The 21,013-nt window shown below is 44.8% G+C and overlaps 1 protein-coding gene across 3 annotated transcripts in view; it reads left to right on the top strand.

The window, feature by feature from the left end:
- Positions 1-4,595: 4,595 nt before the first annotated feature.
- Positions 4,596-21,013, top strand: part of PARG (poly(ADP-ribose) glycohydrolase) — a 148,077-nt gene continuing 131,659 nt past the window's right edge. Inside the window, exons 1-6 of one of the 3 annotated variants that reach the window (XM_078603548.1) lie at positions 4,596-5,106; positions 6,939-6,997; positions 10,926-10,983; positions 13,887-14,471; positions 14,691-14,781; positions 19,235-19,515. In XM_078603548.1, coding sequence (XP_078459674.1) covers positions 6,964-6,997; positions 10,926-10,983; positions 13,887-14,471; positions 14,691-14,781; positions 19,235-19,515 — 1,049 coding nt within the window. In that variant the 5' untranslated portion in view covers positions 4,596-5,106; positions 6,939-6,963. The remainder of the gene's footprint in view (positions 5,107-6,938; positions 6,998-10,925; positions 10,984-13,886; positions 14,472-14,690; positions 14,782-19,234; positions 19,516-21,013) is intronic. The other 2 variants (XM_078603547.1, XM_078603549.1) reach the window with 2 other exon arrangements.

Raw genomic sequence — 21,013 nt, forward strand, 5'->3', positions numbered from 1 at the left:
TCAAGATTGACACACCAGCACTTTTTTATGTTTTATATTCAGTAGGCCCGGTATGCTGCCTGGCCGGGAAAATAATATGGGAAACACTGAAAACTTTTAATAATGGGTAGGTCTTTCTTCCCAAATTACAGCTTGTCACTCGCTATTTTACAGTATAGTGTTAAAATGTGCTTGAAATCACAAATATAGTTTATATTCAGTGGGCCCTATTCACAACGTGATTTTAGAAAGGATTCCTGTTCTAAAATCACGTTGTGAATAGGGCCCATTATTTCATCACCCTTCATTGTTTTTTAAGCTAATTATTTGACATGTTTACCAGCTACCAATTACCAACATTTGCAAAAAGACTAAGTCATAAATAAACGAAATCGAGCCATCACGCCCTCCTGTCATGTTTTATTTTCCTGTAACTGCACGGTTCGTCGTGGATGATCACTTGCATATCAGCGTCCACTCATTTAGGACTACTGTCGAACTTGAAAAAGAATGCAGTTGCATATTTTGCATCACTGTCTATGTGTAATAAGGGAGCGCCATCTACTGCATTATTGTGGGGGGTTACATTACTTACCTTACCATACAGCCACGGTTTATCAATGGTAGGGAATACATCTGGGGTAAAGGTGATGGGGCGGATCCACCAGTGAAGCCTCTGGAACGTTCACGAAGGTTCCAGGAGGGGCGTGGCCAGAGGCGGGGCTTAGCCTCCGGGGAGCGAATATAAGCCGGGGGTACAGCAACGTTAGGGGGTCGGTGTTTGAAGATCCAGAGGAGCTCTCCGTCGTTGCTGCCCCGCCATGTTAGCGAGCGGGGTGAGCGCCACGTGGCGTGGAAAGAGGGAGAAGTGTGGCTGTACCGAAGATTTATAATAAACCACTTGAAGTTGCTTACCGTGTCGGAGCCACTCATTACATATGTACATACTGCGGAAGGGAAGCGCAGTTGGGTTCCGGTTCGCTTTGTCCCTCACATTAGGAATTGTGGGTGCATATCATTAAGTTGTTATATTCTAGACTAATGTCAAATAATTTCATAAAGGTGTCCACTTTGGGGGGGTGGGGGCGTTGTCCCTCCGTGCCCCCCCCCAACTCCGCCCATGGTTATTACTGAGCCATGTGAAAGGACCCTCCATTGATGCCCTGACGTAGATCTACATGAGCAGTAGACAGTGGGGCGGTGGTTTATTGCTGCTACTCTGGCCCTGCTGTTCCAGCTGAGGGTCGTGTCCCTGAAGGCACCGGCCTGCCATAAACCTCCGGCGAGTCATAAAGTTCGGCTCCTGGAATGTCCCAACTCTGGTGGAAGTGATACTTTTACCCAATCAAGGGAACTGTGCAGAATCTTGACTTGAAGCTTTCGTGACTACAGGAATTCATATTCTTGGGTCATTCAGTAAAGTCACGTAAATAGGTTCAAAGAAAATAATCAAAAATAACAGAAAACTACGACGTTTCGATCGCAACTCAGGAAAAGGGGGGTTAGCTTCCAAGTGAAACTGTTTATAAGGGTTTGAAATAGGCATAGGGGGCGTTTGGTTGGGGACCTGATGGGTATGGTTGAGTCATGTGTGTATGGGTGGCTCCCAGCCGGCCTGTCGGGCCCTCAAACGCCTCCGTTTAAAACCTCGAGGGGCCGATGGCTCTCTTGTATCAGACCCTAGAGAGCATAGGGCTGTATGGGCTAGGTACTTTGAGTGGCTCATCGCTATCTCCCCTCCAGTTGTGAAGCTGGATGTTTAAGGAGGATTTCTGTCAATGTCGACGTCTGATAGCCATGGTGAGAGGGCTTCAGAGGTTCGTGTAGTTTTGCTATTCTGCCTCCTTTGAAGGACTGTAGACTACAGTGGTTAAGTTTGTGGCGCAGAGGGTTTCAAAGCAGCAATCACACAGTGGCTTTTCATGCATCGCTATGTATCTCTGTCTCTATAGCTTTACTATATGGTCCATAGTTTGGGTTACATGGCCACAATCGCACCACTGGCGGCTTCGACGTATCTCTATGTATCTCTATACAGTAAGGGAAAAAAGTATTTTATCCTCTGCTGATTTTGTACGTTTGCCCACTGACAAAGAAATGATCAGTCTATAATTTTAATGGTAGGTTTATTTGAACAATGAGAGACAGAATAACAACAAAAAATTGAGAAAAACGCATGTCAAAAATTTTATAAATTGATTTTAATTTTATCGAGAGAAATAAGTATTTGACCCCCTCTCAATCAGAAAGATTGCTGGCTCCCAAGTGTGTTTTATACAGGTGTAGTGTTGTAAGGACGGACTTCTAAACTTCTTTATGGCACACACTGTTTATTATCTTAATACACAGTCCCTATCACACTAAGGGGTATATGGTCCCCTCACCCATTACCCTCAGAAGGTACAAGCCTCCGGACCTTGCAGGCTATCTAATCTCCCTACTCTCCCAGCGTCCTCTGGCTGGACCTAGGGGATCTCTCCCCGACCACTGGTTACTCTGAGCCCTAGCGCTGATAAGGGCTGGAGGGCTTGGTCCAGGGTCCTAGACGTCTTCGGCCGACTTGGGTCTTCGTGTAGCAGAACTACTCCAGAGCTCTCAGCGCTCTGGCTTTTATACCTGTTCGTGGCCGGGTTGTCCAATCCCTGGCCACCTTGTGGGACCCTCTGATTGGTCCTTCCCAATCTGGCATTTGGATCCTACCTCACCCCATTTGACCCTGACCATTTGATTGAGCAGGAAAACATTGTTTATGATCCGCTCTCTCAGTTTGCGAACAGCGAGTAGTTAACACCACTACACAGGTAACGAGCTGAGATTAGGAGCACACTCTTAAAGGGAGTGCTCCTAATCTCAGCTTGTTACCTGTATAAAAAACACCTGTTCACAGAAGCAATCAATGAATCAGTTTCAAAACTCTCCACCATGACCAAAACCAAAGAGCTCTCCAAGGATGTCAGGGACAAGATTGTAGACCTGCACAAGGCTGGAATGGGCTACAAGACCATCGCCAAGCAGCTGGGTGAGAAGGTGACAACAGTTGGTGCGATTATTCGCAAATGGAAGAAACACAAAAGAACTCAATCTCCCTCGGCCTGGGGCTCCATGCAAGATCTCACCTCGTGGAGTTGCTATGATCATGAGAACGGTGAGGAATCAGCCCAGAACTACACGGGAGGATCTTGTCAATGATCTCAAGGCAGCTGGGACCATAGTCACCAAGAAAACAGTTGGTAACACTACGCCGTGAAGGACTGAAATCCTGCAGCGCTCGCAAGGCCCCCCTGCTCAAGAAAGCACATATACATGCCCGTCTGAAGTTTGCCAATGAACATCTGAATGATTGAGAGGACAACTGGGTGAAAGTGTTGTGGTCAGATGAGACCAAAATGGAGCTCTTTGGCATCAACTCAACTCGCCGTGTTTGGAGGAGGAGGCATGCTGCTTATGACCCCAAGAACACCATCTCCACCTTCAAACATGGAGGTTGAAACGTTATGCTTTGGGGGTGTTTTTCTGCTAAGGGGACAGGACAACTTCACCGCATCAAAGGGACGATGGACGGGGCCATGTACCGTCAAATCTTGGGTGAGAACCTCCTTCCCTCAGCCAGGGCATTGAAAATGGGTCGTGGATGGGTATTCCAGCATGACAATGACCCAAAACACACGGCCAAGGCAACAAAGGAGTGGCTCAAGAAGAAGCACATTAAGGTTCTGGAGTGGCCTAGCCAGTCTCCAGATCTTAATCCCATAGAAAATCTGTGGAGGGAGCTGAAGGTTCGAGTTGCCAAACGTCAGCCTCGAAACCTTAATGACTTGGAGAAGATCTGCAAAGAGGAGTGGGACAAAATCCCTCCTGAGATGTGTGCAAACCTGGTGGCCAACTACAAGAAACGTCTGACCCTTGTAATTGCCAACAAGGGTTTTGCCACCAAGTACTAAGTCATGTTTTGCAGAGGGGTCAAATACTTATTTCCCTCATTAAAATGCAAATAAATTTATAACATTTTTGACATGCGTTTTTCTGGATTTTGTTGTTGTTATTCTGTCTCTCACTGTTCAAATAAACCTACCATTAAAATTATAGACTGATCATTTCTTTGTCAGTGGGCAAACGTACAAAATCAGCCGGGGATCAAATACTTTTTTCCCTCACTGTAGGTATCTGCACCTATATGTATATCTATAGGTTTACCATATTGTCCATAAGTTTGTGTTGCATGGCCAATATCGCACCACTGTGACTTGGGTCTTTAAATTCCCATTTATGGAGATGCGCGGAACCAGGAGGTACCTCCCAGTATAAAAATAGTCAATAGAATGTTCTGACGCGGTTGATGGTTCCACCCGTGTTTTCGAAGAGGGACGTTAAATCTGGGAGGTGCGCACTCACTAAATTAGTGTATTTCTGTACAGCCGACTCAAGCAGACGCACACCAATTTACAAGAAACGCAAATCAAGTCGTGTTGTTTCGGAGCATCACTTCCAGTAAAGAGCATGGGTGGGGGTCGAGAGTGCTAGAGGGGGTTGGGGTGGGGGGTTGAGGGGGGGTTGAGGGGGGGGTTGAGGGGGGGTTATGGGGTTGTTGAAGGTGGGTGGGGAGCAAGTTAAGCTTTGTCGGGCGCCATCTTTGTAGAGGACAATACGCCCGATTTCTAATGCATGACGTCCCCGCGCCGCGTCGCGATTTGCAATGCGCGGGGAGCGGCGTTAGCGGGGCGGGGGGGTTGCCCCCCTCCCTTCCCTACGCAAGATGTCCGCCGGTTTACGCGCGCGTTGACTCTGCGTCACGGCGTGGCGCGCTCCGCTGTACACAAGACGTGGGAGTCGGGGAAGTGAAAGTGGGCCGCATCTTCACGGGAGGCGTGATATCGAGCAGGATAACAAATAAAAGCGAGGTTATTCAACGCCGAGCCCTCGTTGTGTTCGCGCTCATCCTCGTTGCTGCTCCAAGGCCGAGTAGAGGCGGGGGGCTCTGGAAGGGAGAGACGAGAGAGCGAGAGAGGTGCCTGCGTTCGGCGATGAGCGGCGGAGATCGTCGAGACAACGACGCCGTGGATCAGCCGCCCCACAAGTGCCGCACCAAGGACTCCTGGTGGAAGGGAATGGACAAATTCCCGGAACACGGTGAGACGCACCTGGTATAGGGACGGAGACATGAGGAGAGGGGCAAAGAGACATGGGGAGAGGGACATGGGGACGGCGAAACAGAGACGGGGGAGATGCACAGAGATACGGGGTAGAAGGACCGAGAACTATGGGGAGGACACATATACACGGGTGACGGACACAATAGACACTGCGAGAGGGACACAGAGACACGGGGAGAGGGACATGGGGAGAGGGGCAAAGAGACATGGGGAGAGGGACGCAGAGACGGAGGGAGAGACACGGGGAGAGGGACACGGAGACAGGGAGAGGGATTCACGGGAAGGGACACATCTGGAGAGAGGGGCACAGATATGGTAGAAGACACTGTGAGAGACAAACACGGGGAGAGGGGGCCCAGAGACACTGGGAGGGAGACGGACGAAGAGAGGCATGGGGATAGAGACGCAGATACACGGGGAAATCGACACGGATACCGTGAGAGATGGGAGAGTACATGGACACGGGAGAGGGAGACACGGGAGAGAGACTTGAAGAGAGGGGGAGAGGCACATGGAATGTAAACAAGACATGCACAAAGACCGATTGGAGTTCTGGACGGTGAGATGGCGACATAGCTAGCGACACATGGGAGACAGAGACACAAACATATACAGAATTTATGCTTATACAAAGACAGAAACAAGGAGACACGCTGGGGGGGGGGGGGACAAGGACAGGGTCCCATAGAGAACAAGACAGGCACGCAGAGGGAACACGGGAGACAGAAAGATAGACTTTGTGCCTTTTACTGTTGTAGCAAGACGAACACCTTCAGCGCAGTGTTAACCTCCAGTTGCCAGTGAGACAAAAGCTCTGGCAGTAGTGGCTTTGCTTGTGACATTAGCGAGCAAAAGGAGAGTTTGGGATATGTTTACCTGGTCAGCTGCTCACCACCAGCTTGTTGGCGCCAGCAGATGTCTCGGCTGAGTTACACTGAACGCAGATTTTTGGCTGTTGGTAGTCGGGAGAGTTTGTTGAACATCTTCTTGGTTCTTTCGGTAAAGTCACGTAGAAGGGAAATAATAAAATAATAAAAATAAAACCTAATAAAATACAATTCTCACGACGTTTCGGCCACAACGCAAGCAGCCGTCCTCAGGTGAAGAACAGGGCTGTCGGAAAGACAGCGTCCGAATGAACGCCACCAAGCTTGGCAGCGTATATTTAAGCTGGGTTAGAGGAGGAGAGCGCCTTGACAAATGCATTTACATATCAACAGAGGAATTTAGTATATTTATGGAAAATGCAGATATGGGATTAGTCACTACTTGCGGTGGAATGTGTAGGTGGTGGGGAGGTCTCAAAGTCATATTATGCTCGTGTATTATGTAGGATTAGCAGTTTGTTGAACATGTTATGTTTAAAGTAGTTTTGGTTCCTCTTTGCTGGCGGGAGTCATACAGGCTGCTTTGGCGCCAGTGAACTTAGTGCCAGGATAAGCTTTAGTTGCCCCCGGGGGAAGTTACAGATATTAAAGCTACGTGACATCAGCTTGTTGGATTGTGTGATTGTGGCTTTAGGGCATTCGTATTCTTACGAGGAACAGTTTGCAAATGTTATTCTTTCGTGAGAAGGTTTGTTTATATCTCTCAAGGCTTATTCATAAAGTTAAGACATCAGCTTCATAAGCTGTTTTAGTTTCAAGAAGTGAAGCACTCGACGCAATATTAGCAGTAGCGAATTCACTAGTTCCAGATAATTATGGTGACCGCAGTTGCTACTTGTAAGATCGGCGTGTGAGCGCCTGTTTTGACTGACAGAACATGGGTTCGAGGCAAGGGCTTGATTTTTCACTCGATATTTTCCAGAACGCTGCTAGTCTGGCTTTGACGTATGGATAATCGGCGTAAGACACTACCACTACAAGGTATGCCTAGCAATGATAATAAACCTTCATTGTACCCTGTTTTTTCCGTAAGCGCAAGAACAGGTTTGTACAAAATAGATGCAAATTAAGTTGAAATGGAAGTGGTTCCACATGAAGATGAATCACTATTTACAGGTCGGGGGTGTGGTTTCTTTGAGCTAGAAGTGTATTGAACTTACTGGCAACAGTTTATAGGGACCGGCTTATTAACAGTATACTTGGCAATACTGACATCAGCATACATAGCTCGTATTAGTGAGAATAGGCTTGTGGCGAAGTGTGGAGCAGTATTGGATTCTATTTCCGCAGGCAGCCACATGAATCCGCCCTGCTTTTATTTCAGCTGGTTGCACATGTTGCCAAAGGCTCTAGGTCAGGGGTAGGCAACCAAAATAACAAGAAGAGCCATTTCTTTCCAATTCGGTACAAAATTCAGTATTTCAAGAGCCGCCATGCATCTATGTACATACTGTACATACGTACATATCGTCAAGAAGCAGCCCGTAAAGAGCCGCATGCGGCTCCGGAGCCGTAGGTTGCCGACCCCTGCTCTAGGTGAAAGAAATGTATTGCTAGGTTGTGTTCTTTTTGTACCGTCACAAGTTTGCATACATTGATTACACAAATATGCACTGTCCCCCCTCCCACGTGCAGCCACCAAGCCTGTATGCACGTTAGCTACGACTCACAGCCGAGACACGCGCGTTCCTTTGGGCATCTCAGATGCCACTTCACATTCGCAAACATCTTTCTATGACGTCATTCAGTTTGGTGGTTTCCAGATCACCAGCGAGTATACACCGGGACCAACGAGGGCTGCCTCATCCAGCCATTTTTAGGGGTAAATCAATCAATATTTATTTTATGTGCCAATATCATCCTCCATATATAAGTAGGCATCAGTGCCCATTACAACGGAACGGCAGCGGTTACAGGGGGCACGGAGCAACAGGAATGAGAAAAGGAACCCTTTGCACGCCCTCGGTGGCTAACACTGGCCGAGCAACATAAATAGCGCAAACTAAAGTGCAACGTATTCCCTTTTACGTGACTTTACCGAAAGAACCAAGAATATGAATCCCTGCAGTCACGAAAGCTTTAATTCGAAATTTTAAGTGCAACGGTGATTTCAATCGATATCACCCTGACTCAAGCTACACTGAATTTAATGCAGATGGAGAACAACTGGTACAGTGGTCATCTACAAACAACCTCGAACACAATGTGAAGCAACGGGCAATATTTCACTCAGCCAGATGGTAAAGGGATTACTTGCCTGATCTTTGCTGGGCAAGTTTGCCGGGCAGACGCCCCTCGTCGGCAATGTGCTTGATGCTGGATAACTTTTCACACAGTCAACTTAGACCATCGCTAATCCATTTTGGCCTTTGACTTCTAATCATCATAAGCTTGAATAAAGCCAACATGAAATATTAGAATTACTGACTGGGAGAAGGACAACAGTGTCTTGGAATGTAGCGTTGTCACAATTCTGTCAAGCAGCATGCCAATTGATGGCGTATACAGCCAATTTCGAGGTGCCATTTTTCAAGCAGCATGCATAGCCATCCTTCTGGATAATCATCCGGTTTACACTACGTGTCCTAAACGTTATATATGACACTTTACTAAAATAATATGAGTATTCCGGTGAACCAGCCATCACCGATCATCTGATAGTCACTTGATTCCAGCAGTTATGCCCATTGGGAAGAGACAACTGTGAAACTTGTTGCCACTCATTCAAGTTGAAGTGATGGAACCTGATCTGGCATCTTGGCACAATGCAGCAACCACAAACTTCAAGGTGTTTGCTGGTGACGCCAAACAAATCTGCCAGTGACTTGCTATGTATATCAAGGGTCCCAATGAAAATGTATGTCCGACAGTAGGTTCGCAATGAATGGCAACAATACCACTGGCAAAGCTCCGCGTTACATCTATGTGGAACTTTTCACACTCGCAGAACTAGACAAGATACTGTGGAATGTAAAATCTGTAACAGCCTTGGGCTATGACATCATCTCTCTGGAATGTCTAAAACACCTTCGACCTCGTGTTTGCCAGTAGTTGGTAAATTTTGCCATATGGGTTACCAACGAAAGGAGGCTAATAAGGATCTGGTGGCTATAAAAGATCCTCTCACCTCCAAAATTGGAAAAGAGCTACAAAATGTGATAAGCTACCACCCGGTTTCTTTGCTGTCAGTGTGCTTCAAGGTTCTGGAGCATCTCATACACCAGTGCATTCTCCATTCATCGGGAATGGCTTCCAGAAAAAAAACATAAAGACAGGAGCCGTATTTCTAGACCTGACTGCCCCCTACGACACAGTCTCGCACACTGGCCTTCTAGTGAAAATATCCAGTCTTGCCAAGGTCGGCAGTTGACAAAATTGAACTGCTGCTTAGAGACAGTTGGCACGGTAAACACGTGTAGGACCAGAGTAAGCACGTGGAAACTGCAAGTACAACAGGGCTCCGTGCTCACACCAGCTCAAGTTAAACCTGTACACTAACGACCTCGGTAGTAAACCATTGTAGTTGTGCTCCTTCAACAAGGAATAGCAAACCTGCACAAATTATTTCCTGAAGCCCTCTCTTGGCTAGCAGAGCTTTGTATTGACATTTAGCTCCTGAACATATTGCCATACGTCAGAATAGAATAAAACCAATGACTCCCACCCAGCCAGTCACAAACGTCAATTCATGCCGATGAAATCTGGTGCGGCACACAGCAGCGCACATTCTCAGAACTTTAGAATACCTGAATACCGACGTAGCCAAACTGACCGAATACTTCAGCAGACGGCTCCTGCAACCGAGTGACGAAAACGGTGTCAAGCGTGTTTCATATAAATGGGTAGCGCCTGCAACACGAGACTCTCCAGTGTACCACGGCGCGACATTGGACATGTCTCTTTACATTCCACAACCACCTAAAGAAACATGGTAGCCAAAGTCAATGATAAAGAACAACTTTCTTAGCAAACTGGCCAGTTGAACCTGGGGTGCAGGTGCAAAGACGCTCCGCACAACTGCTATTGCCGTATGATTTTCAGCGATTGAGTATTGTGCACACAGCATTAAACCATGCGCACCATCACAGGGACGTAGCTATGACCCACCCCACTGCCTTGGCCGTCGGCGCTGAGTAGTATCATTCTCCCGCGCATCCGTCGTGGGGCAGCAACGGCGAAGATGATGGAATATAGTCGTGCAAATACGACATGTTCGACCCTCCACGAGCCCACTTGGCATTGAGGTGCCTTTAATGGACCAACATGCCACACTGGGACTTGTTGATGGTATCAAGGTGGTGCGAGGAATGGTCCACCCAAGACATCCAGAACTAGTTCCTCATCGCCGACCACACCGTTCGCCTCTGGCTTGGAGCTACCATGGTGGTCATAGGTCCTGCTCAACAGGTTCCATTCTAGCCAGGGTCTGCGTGCAGCCAGCCTCCAAACCTGGCACCAATGTGACAACAACCCTCTCTGGATGTGGCCAGGGAAACAACATTCAGCACGCTGTTGATGAGTGCTCCCTGATCGAACTCAACAGTGTTCTCAGGGCCTCCGCACTGCTGATGAAGTGGCTGGCATCTGGCTCGGCAAGACGAGCATATAATAATTATGTATTTATAATAACTTTCTTACCTATTCCTTGTTGCACTCCTATTGCTTTTTTTGTATTGTTGTTTAACTTTCTGACCCGCCCCTGCTGGGCATCTTGTGAAAAAGAGTTTAATAGCTCATCGGATTCCTACAGGATGAATACAAGTTTCTAATACTGATTCTGGTAACAGGTTTGGAATTTGTATTTGGCACTTATTCACATGTTACAAAAAACAAGATTGTGTGATGACTTGAAAAATGAACTTCTATTCATGATATTGCATGTTTATGTCTGTCGTAATTCTTACCCTAGGAGAAAGAGAACCCAATTCCTCAAGCGGAGAATCAATGAGAGCAACGGTGATGAGAAGGTGGGTTAGGAATATATGACTGAGCATTACGACTGTTTCACTACATAACTCTTTCCCCCGAAACGCCTCTTATCCTTAACTCTATTTCACCTTCATCCTATTATTCACACCTGTCAATCAATCCATGCCAAATTGTATAAAGAGCACTCTCCTGATTATCAGAGGTTAACCTTGGATAAGTGGAGTAAACTGGAAGTGGTGGAATATACTTCCTGTTATGCACATTAGGTCGCAGATGAGTCGATCTAAAGCGGTCTCCCAGAAGTGATAAATTTATCTTATTTTTCCATACCTATCAGTGGATAAGTCACACTGGAGGTAACATTAAATTCTTACTATGAATTCCCACCTCGTCACCCTGATGTGCTACAAAATTCTATTATGCATGAATGAGTTGCCAAAAAGTGGTATCTTTCAACACAATAATCTCCTTTGTCCGTGGTGTAGTACAATAGGAGTGGCCCAGAAGTGATGGCAAATAATGCCCATTCTCGTATACACTAGGGAGATGGAGAGATAAAATATATAATAATACATCACTTTGTGTACAAGTGCTAGGTGGATAACATGATGGTGCCTTGGGGAGACCTTCATCTAGCAGTGGCTTGGCCATGGATGATGATGTTGACAATAAGATATGGATAATAGACCTTGCCAATGGCACCCTCTATCACCACGGATAAGAGGAGTTTCACTCTGGTTTATTTAAGCAAGTTCATAAATGGCCAATGCTTTAATACAGTGGACTAGTTAACAGGATCACAAGGTTACTGTGAGTGGCTTAGCAGGTTTGTAATGGCCATGTCGGGAGCACCGTGCCATCATAACTGATATACTGCATTGCAGTTTGGACATCCATCTTGTGGTTAAACATGATTGTCAAGAATATTGAGATTGGAATTCTCAGTCTAATCACCAATGACTGCACAAAAATAATGCTAATATTAACGTTTCTGCTTTATTTAACCAAATTCAGATCTAAGGATGACAATTTCTATACATATCAGATGACTGGCATGTGGCGAATCACTGTTTAAAGAACCATAATCACATACAGGAAAAGCTCTGATATCCAGCATCCATAGGGAATGGAGGGTGCCGATTGCCGGTTATCTGAGAGGTATACTTATGGTTCATCAAATATTCCAAGTACATAATAGTTTTCAAGAAAAAGACTAAGCCTCCATTTTAACTGTGATACAATAAATAATTTCCTCTTTTACAGAGGTCCTCACCAGTCCGTTGTAGGTAATTCTAAGTTGATTGTAGAGAAGCAGTACAAAGTGACAATACAGCACAAGCAGCACATCGCCATCATAACGGTGGATGGCGGATGTTAGCAATTGAGTCTTATCGCTGCGACACCGCTCAGCAGCAACCTGAAGCTTCCATAAACAACAGGTCTATGAGAAGTGCACGGCAATATGCTGGGTGGCTATCGGAATTTTTTATGGATACGTGCAAGAATATTTGTATTGCCGTCTATGACAAGACACCGTTTATCATAAGTATCAGATTTGCATAATAGAAAATAAATTATCGTGCATAACTCAATGATCATTATTATCCTTGTGGAGATTATTAATAAAACAATAGATAAGTAGACACGTACATTTTTTTTTATAATTTCTCACAATTCTGCAGCCGCATGGGTTTCTCGGAGTGCATAGTGTCAGCAGTTATTGATTCAAGTGCAGAAAACTTTGGACCGGTTTCAACGGTGTCATGATTCTTGTGCAAGCCGTTTCATGCGTGCATTATTTTGGTAAAGAATAAATTTTCAATTACACAATGATGAATCATTTTGACCCTGATATATATCTTGTATGCCACACAAGACCGTACGACTTCATGCCAAAACGATGCAGTTTTCACAGCATGAATAATATGCTGGAGCCTTTGCTAAGAACTATAAACTATTTTTATTTTACCAGGTAAGGCCCACTTAAGCAAATTAGCTCTTTTTCATTTGCGACCTGGCCACAAATGATAGCTCAACGAAGTGGCTTATTATGTGGAAATGTATAGCAGCCAAATACTCGAAACAAATGTTTCTAAATGTTGAGGGAAAAACTGAAGGACCCGGAGAAAAATCCATGCAATCATGGGGAGAACATGCGTAGGGGTCAGGATCCAACCCACAAACTCCTGTATACCAGGCCAGATAGCTAACGTCTCACCACCATGGCACCCTAATCACCTGGGTGATGTTCTTCTACCTTGAGATCCGATTGTTAGGGTTACTCAAAATGCAGTTTGTGCTGGGGGGCTACCAGAATGGCAGTTCCCAATGGAATGGATACCTGCATTGTTGGGCAATTCTCAGCTTTAAATATCTTTCTTGCAACTTCATTTATCTCATCCATTTTTTTTACGTTTGTCATTCAAAGGTGAAGTTACATTCTGAATGTGAAAAGATCTGGGACTCCAGACTATGACTGATGTGTTTTATTTTACATCCCCATCCTTTTACTCCACTTGAACCATATCACTGTCAAGATAGAAGCTCAAGGACCTGGCAATAGAGGAAGCCTTCACCGCAAAGCGAAGAAGCTTCCGAGTCTTATCGTTGTTGTTGATTGCAAACTGCTGGAAGATTGGTGGCATCGCCGTCAATGTACTTTATAACTTGCTGGGCTATTTGCTGGCCAGTCAATGATTTTCAAACAAATCTGTGCCGCCTTTTGAGTGTTATCCCCCTTCATTTGCATAAGGTTCTTACCAGGTCCTTTGGTTTCCGTCCACGTGCATTCAGGACCTTTGATATTCAGTGGAGTTTTCCTGGATAAATAACGGATGTGAATTAATCTCACTACAGGGGTGAAAGGACATTGACAATGAGCAACCAATCGCAATGTCCAGTGGTTGCAGAGTATTAATCCTCGAATCCCTTTTGATTTCAGACAAACCGCCAGCGATTCCACTGGGAAAGGAATTGGCTATCCGTGGTCCGACGAGCAAAAAGATCTCCAACAAACGGAAACCAGCAAGCGTAATCTAAACAGCACATCATCAATGCTATCGGAAACGTCCTCACCAAAAGAAGATGTCAAGAAGAGTTCTGACAAACCACCTACTTCAAGCAAAACACCTTCCTCTTACAAGCAGAAGACGTTGTTAGATTATTATTCCAATGAAGGGAGGGCAAAAGAAGAGAAAAAAATCAATGATAAGAGCCAGGTACAGATTGAAGCCAAGCCTGGACCATGCAATCCTGGAGGCATCAGTGGAATGATGGACAAAACACCAGATAAAATGCTGAGGTCAGAGGGGTTGGACTCCGAGAACACGACCTGCCCGGTCGTCAAGGGACAGAAGGAACAACAAATGGAGGTGAACCGAGCGGGCAGCGACTGTGAAACGAAGAAACAACCAGTGCCAAATGATGAGGATGACGCCAACGGGCAACAGAACAACGTCACCGTAGAGCCATGCCTTTCAGAGTCGAGAGAGAACTCCAACGACAATGTTTCGCCAAAAGAGATTGGGTACTACATGTTTTCAGAGGAACGTTTTATTTTGGCTGTGAAAAAAGTGCAGCATTTGTACATCTCTGTGGAAAGTGCAAATCTGCAATTAATCGATTGTCTGTGCCAATGATGTATTGTACTTTGACACACCGATTGCTGACCGTCTAACCAAGATAACGAGAGCGTACCTGTTTTTCTGTATGTGTGTGTGTGTGTGCGCGTGCATACATGTTCTAGAATTTCTACTTTCAAGACGCATTTAACAAACAAATCCTCTATGCATCCGGAGATGTCGGACCATGCAGGGACTCCCAATGCCAAATCACAGGTGGAGTTTGCGTGCTCAGCATAAGAGACGGTATCTGCTTCATGCGGCCTTGATCTTGAGTTTTTATGCACTGGTTTTGCTCCTTCTGTGGGTCAGATTTACTCTCCCACCCTCCACAGCGTTCTGTGTGTATTTGTCACCAAGTGCAATCACTCAACCCTTCTCTATTCTTACTACCGTTGAACTTGTATGTATGTGGAACTTCTTTCGCACCATACGCAGCCAACCGTGCTCATTGGAGGTGCGAGGGAAGAACAACAAACTAAACACAAAAAGCAGTTCTTAAGAAATTAGTTTTTAATCTAGATGATTGAAAAGTGCAGAGCTCCAGTGGCTTCCTAATATCGGAGGGAATTTGCGTTCCAGATGGCTGCAGAAGTACATCTGAATACGCACGATGCAGTGACTGTCTTTGTTTGATGGCTAGCCAAAAGCCACTGCGATGATGACCAGAGTTGCGTAGTGGTTTGTGCTCCTTGACGAGAAAAACAATAATTTATACCAGCAACATCGTGCTCGGATAATTTTGGTGACTTTGTCCCTAGTATTTCAATGGCTCCAATAAAGTCACATTACTAAAGAATCTGGCCACAATGCACATTTTTTTTGTTACATTGGGAACACCTCTAAAAATCTACATGATACACAATTGATGTTGCTGCAACAGTTGTCACATCTGGTCACTGTAGTCATGGTAATGAACCCCTACACCCTCGAATATAAAATAAATTAGGCCTAACATTATTTGGTGATACAACAATGTTGATTGCCTCTATGACTTTATGTTTCTTCCCTTGACACGTCATTATGAGCCCCTGCTATTACCGATATTATCCTAGAAGGAATGCCAACTTTTATCCATAATTTCTGAACTTTTTGGAAAAGTAATACTCAAATTGGTTAACCTTGGCTGCCAAGTGGCAGGCTCTTTTAAAGAATGAGTATATAAGAGATGTGGCCATTGTTGGTGATATGGCCGAGTGGTAACTCGTTTGCCGCTCATTGTATGGATTCGTAATTTGAGCCTTGCGGCTTTCCTGGTTAATACGACGGGTCGAGTAACCAAACGTATACGCCATCTTTTTCACAGTGGACGTTAAAGATTCCGTGATGTTATTTGAAAAAAGAGGAGGCCTTGTGTGCCAGCGTCATAGTCTAAATTTGCTGAATGTAAAGAATTACCCACAAATGACTCAAATTGGAAAGCACATGGCAACATTGCCTCGTATTGCGAAGCTAATGTGCAGACCTTGTCTGTAAAACAACCACTTCGTGATAGCCTTGGGCTGTACGAATGGTTGAATGTTAATGATTTAGATTTGATTGTTCGTCCGTCATCTTTTGCCAAATGCAAATTTACACTGCACTAAAGTAAATGTGTCATCAAGCAGGCAAAACTTGACATGTAAAGCGCAAATGCTAGAAACTAATGCCCTGTCTAATTTGGCTGCCGTCCGTTCTAGTCGTTTGCCAACGCTGTTACAAACAATTCTGTAAACCTTACTTTTCATGAGTAACAAATGCATTTTGGCCATACTTCTTTGGCTGCCGTTTTATTGGAAATTATACTCTTGATTACATGCACTATCACACAGACAAAGATCCCCTATCGCCTTTTAACACAGTGTTGGGGTAAATGCTGTTCGCGGGCAACTATTAAGGCCGGCGAAGCACTCCTGCTGAACAGATACACAATCACACGCAAAGATTTTCTCTCGCACACACACGTGCACATGAAAACTGAAAGGTGCCTTATGAGTGCAAATTATTTTGTATTGATGCATTGAGTAATGATGGTCGTATTTGTGTCTCAAATACTCTAATTGTTATGCTATAAAACATTATCTTCCAAAGGCATTTCCACAGCCCATCAATACCTGATCTGCTAAAGCACTATGCAGTATCTCTTGCCCTCCTGCTCACAAACCGTTGCGTTATGACACTACTGCCTAAGTACACACAAGGTCCTCGGCCACCCTGACTTTCTCTCTTACCATGCCTTGCGATCCAACTACAGGAGCCCTATTTGTAACTTCTGCCCAATACTTTGTAGTAGAAATTTTATTTTAAGACCCCAGTGTTCAGCCTCATTGCTGAAGACTGCCAACAGTTGAATGTCCTGGCCAACAAACCTGCATCATTTGCATACTCCAAGGCCCACACATTCATCTGAGCTGCTTTGATCTCTGTGATTTCTACGGTGCAAACCCCATTAATGGTGGTAGTGAATACATAGTCAAGCAGAACATTAAACAACACCGGAGACAAAATACATACTTGGGTGGACACCTGTCCTAACATTTGCAGCGCTTCTTTAACATGTTGAATTTCACTTCTCAGACTGTCACCATCTAACACTTTCGTAGAGCACGTCTGCTCTTATCAAGACGCTCATTCATCGAGCTAAGAAAGTGTCAGATGGTGGATGCCTACAAAGGGCAGCGTACATCAGTAGGGATTACCGTTGGTAGGGCTATTTTAATAAACAATAGACAGGAAGGACAAGTTCAAAGGGCTTGCATAATGCACATGCATAATGCACATTGCCTCAGTAATACACCCCCCCTCCACATTGTGAAAGAGCGCAAAAGTGTGGTCAACACATCTACTTGGCTCTCCAACACACTGGTGTGCTGTGCTAGTGACGAATTGGCACGTTCTGTTTACGTGACAACCCTTACTAGTTGGCTGTGTCGGGTGGTGGCGGGTTTTAACAACATATATTTACGCGATCTTAACCCAAAAACCTCTTATGGATGATATTGGTCGTGAAAGCCTACGTGTTAAACAAATCAGCCATTCTGATGTAAAGTCACGTAGGTAGAAAAAAAGAATAATGATCACGACGTTTCGATCACCACACAAGCAATCGTCTTCTCCCACCTGAAGACGATTGCTTGTGTGGTGATCGAAACGTCATGATCTATTATTATTTTTGCTACCTACGTGGCTTTACCGAAAGAACCAAAGAGTATGGATTCCTGCAGTCACAAAAGCTTCAAATCAAAATCATTCGGATGTCTCGCCCCTTTGTACCGTCCCAGTTTTGAAGCAGATGCCATCTCACCTGGGATGCTGTAGCAGCCTGGCAGTCCCCACTGATCCTTCCACCACACAGTCATAGGCTTGCTTAAGTCTACAAAGGAAATCTAAAACTCCAAATACTCCCTACTGTTCTCTATCATCTGTCCTACTGTTAAGATCTGATCACTGCAGTCTCTCCCCGATGGAAATCCTCACTGATTTTGCCCTTAATTGTTTTTATGTATGATTCTTTATCCTATTTAGCAGTATTCTAGTAAATACCTTACCTACAATGCGCAACGCTGCACTCTTTTTGATGGTATGGCGATTCCCTTATTTCAGTCCTGTGGCAGCTGTTGCCTATTCCAAGCACGTTTGATCATCTTGTGTAACTCCGTCAGCATGCGATGGCCTCCTCCTTTCTCATCAGGAACACCACATTTCCACTGCCTTTCCTGATTGAATCCACTCCACTGCCATTTTGGCCTCTTCTGTAAGCTCTTAATTCTGCACAGAACCTTCTGCTGCTGCCTGTTCTGTAATGATTCTGTCGAGTCTATAGGATCCTCTCCGTTGAAAATTTTACAAAATTATGCTCACCAGAAGTCTAACCCCGCCTTCTCAGTGTAGTGTGTTCTGCACCACTGCTCTCCCTAATTGGTTCTAGTTCTGTTGTCATAGACATAATTTTACCACTATCAATTCACCATAGAACACGTGTTTTCATCTTCCTCTTACTGTTACCATCTTCTGGCTGCTTTGCTTCTTTATTTTGAGCACTTGTCCTTCCTGTAGGGCCTAGAACTTCTCCTGTTGCCTCAATGACAAACGCCTTCTGCTGCTGTCTTTGTGTCCCCTTCTGTCAGTTTTGCGACAACATAAAACTTGCATCCGATGCTCATCTCAAAATGCTGTCGCACCTCGGGAAACTTTAGCTGTGTGAAGTGCTGGTTGTTGCTGGCTGCTTGGAATGTTGGGCATTTGGACATATGCTCCGCAACCGTGATTGTTAAAACCTTTGTAATTTCGATTTAAAGCTTTCGTGACTGCAGGGATTAATCTTCTTGGTTCTTTCGGTAAAGTCACGCAGAATGGAAATAATAAAATAATAAAAACAAAACATTTAATAATTCTCATGACGTTTCGGCCACAACGCAAGCAGCCGTCCTCAGGTGGAGAACAAGTCTGTCGAGAAGACAGAGTTTGAATGACTCTCCACCTGAGGACGGCTGCTTGCGTTGTGGCCGAAACGTCGTGAGAATTATTTTATTATGTTTTGTTTTTATTTTTTTATTATTTCCATTCTGCGTGACTTTACCGAAAGAACCAAGAAGATGAAACCTTTTGTAATTGTTATTTTTCTAACGTAATTCTGATAATACCAGCTCTTAAGAATGACATTTTCGGTGTGAATGATTTGCTTGAGCAGGCACAGAGGAAGGATGCAAACAGCGACGGTTCCAACCCTGCGTCGAGTGAGACCATGGCTAGTAACCGAGGCCAGTCGGGGGCCGGTACCCGTGGCCACACACAGGGGACAAACACAAGAGGTCACCCTTCGGACAAGTTTAACCCAGCGGAGCAGGCAAGCACCTCGAATGTCAAGGGAGCGATGGGTTCACCATCGAGCACCAGCTGTGGAACGGGGCAGAAATCCTCTGAGGCTTTTGGCCAAGACTCCATGGATCAATCACCACCCAAGAAGCACGGGTACTAAATATGTATTTGCCGACGTGCATTCTGTTTGTTGGTGAGCAAAGTGCAACGTTTGTGCAAGGTTTGTGCCGCTGTGCAGAAAGTGTGGTGGCGCGGCAATTAATACAATCTGTGTGTGTCGACTATACGGATACTAAGTTATCGCTTTATTGATTAACATCGATTCTTGAACTTGAGATACACTTTCAAACTGCTTGGAAGACCTTTTATGATTTATTCAATCTGTATGTGAATCTGCACACTTGTTACCATTCAGTGAATCAATGAAACGAACGAGTCACAGCAAGTTGTAAGGAGCGCATGCCAGTCAGACTACGAACGGTGCAGGAAATACAATTGACACAACCCTTACAAATGCAATGGTGTTCACGAGACATACAAAAGGGACAACAAGCAAATGGATTGTTTATTTGTATGATGATCCCCAGATTGTGACGATTTTTTCAAATTGTGAGGGAATAGTAACCAGTGGGCTCACCAGCAATTTTTTATGGGCACGTATTTTTACACGTTTTAGTGCCAAAGTTTTCTGCAGGGGACTGTGCATAAAAATGAATTGTAGTGCTCGATTAATCCGCTCCCTGCCTTCACCAACTCGCACTGACCAGTTTGGTAAAGTATGGTCATATAACCCCTGTGAACCGTAAGGTGTATGGAAGCCCTGATGTAGCAGCGGATTGACAAAAAGGCCGTATTATGACAAAGATCCCCTTATACTCTTTGGTTCTTTCGGTAAAGTCACGTAGGTATAAAATACTGAAAGAAGCAAAGAGTATAGATTCCTGCAGTCACGAAAGCTTCAAATGAAGATCCCACCTTATAGTCGGAAGACTTTTGGGGCAAGTGCGGTTAGCGATCAGCTATTCATATATAGCAAAATTACTGTAGTGAATAAAGAGAGCTGTTTAGATAACCGTGATTTTTAGGGTACCTATATAATCACGTTTTTCTAAACATATATAATCACGGTTCTCTAAACCGCTCTCTTTATTCACTACAGTAATTTTACTGTGGCAGTTCCACATGAAGACGGAGGCTTGTGTTGCTTCCGAAACGTCGTGATTTAATTTAGTTGTTTTCATTTTCTTTTATTTTTTACCTACGTGACTTTATGGAAAAAAAGCTATACAACTCAGTGGGCCTTACCTTGTAAAATTAAAAATAGTGTTCAGTTTGAGCATACTTAACTGGTGCTTGTAACCACTGATACTGGTTAGAGTGCTCAGCTCGCCATTTAAAGGTTGCAAGATGAAATCCCTTGGGTGGACAAATACGGCTTCTCACCCATTTTGTGTCAATGGAGTGAGTAGTGCTTTGTAGGGAGGTAATGGTCTTGATTGTCCTCCATTTGAAAGCTGGCCACTGCCAAGGGAATGTGGAATTTCTATCACTGTTTCAATCCTGCCAATGAATATGAGCACCATCCATTGATTGAGTGGCGATACGCCGTGACTTGGAAACACTGATTGCTGACCCGGTGACCTGGGTAATG

Source organism: Lampetra planeri, chromosome 20, assembly GCF_965212315.1.
Source record: "Lampetra planeri chromosome 20, kcLamPlan1.2.h2, whole genome shotgun sequence".
Classification (NCBI taxonomy): Eukaryota; Metazoa; Chordata; class Hyperoartia; order Petromyzontiformes; family Petromyzontidae; genus Lampetra; species Lampetra planeri.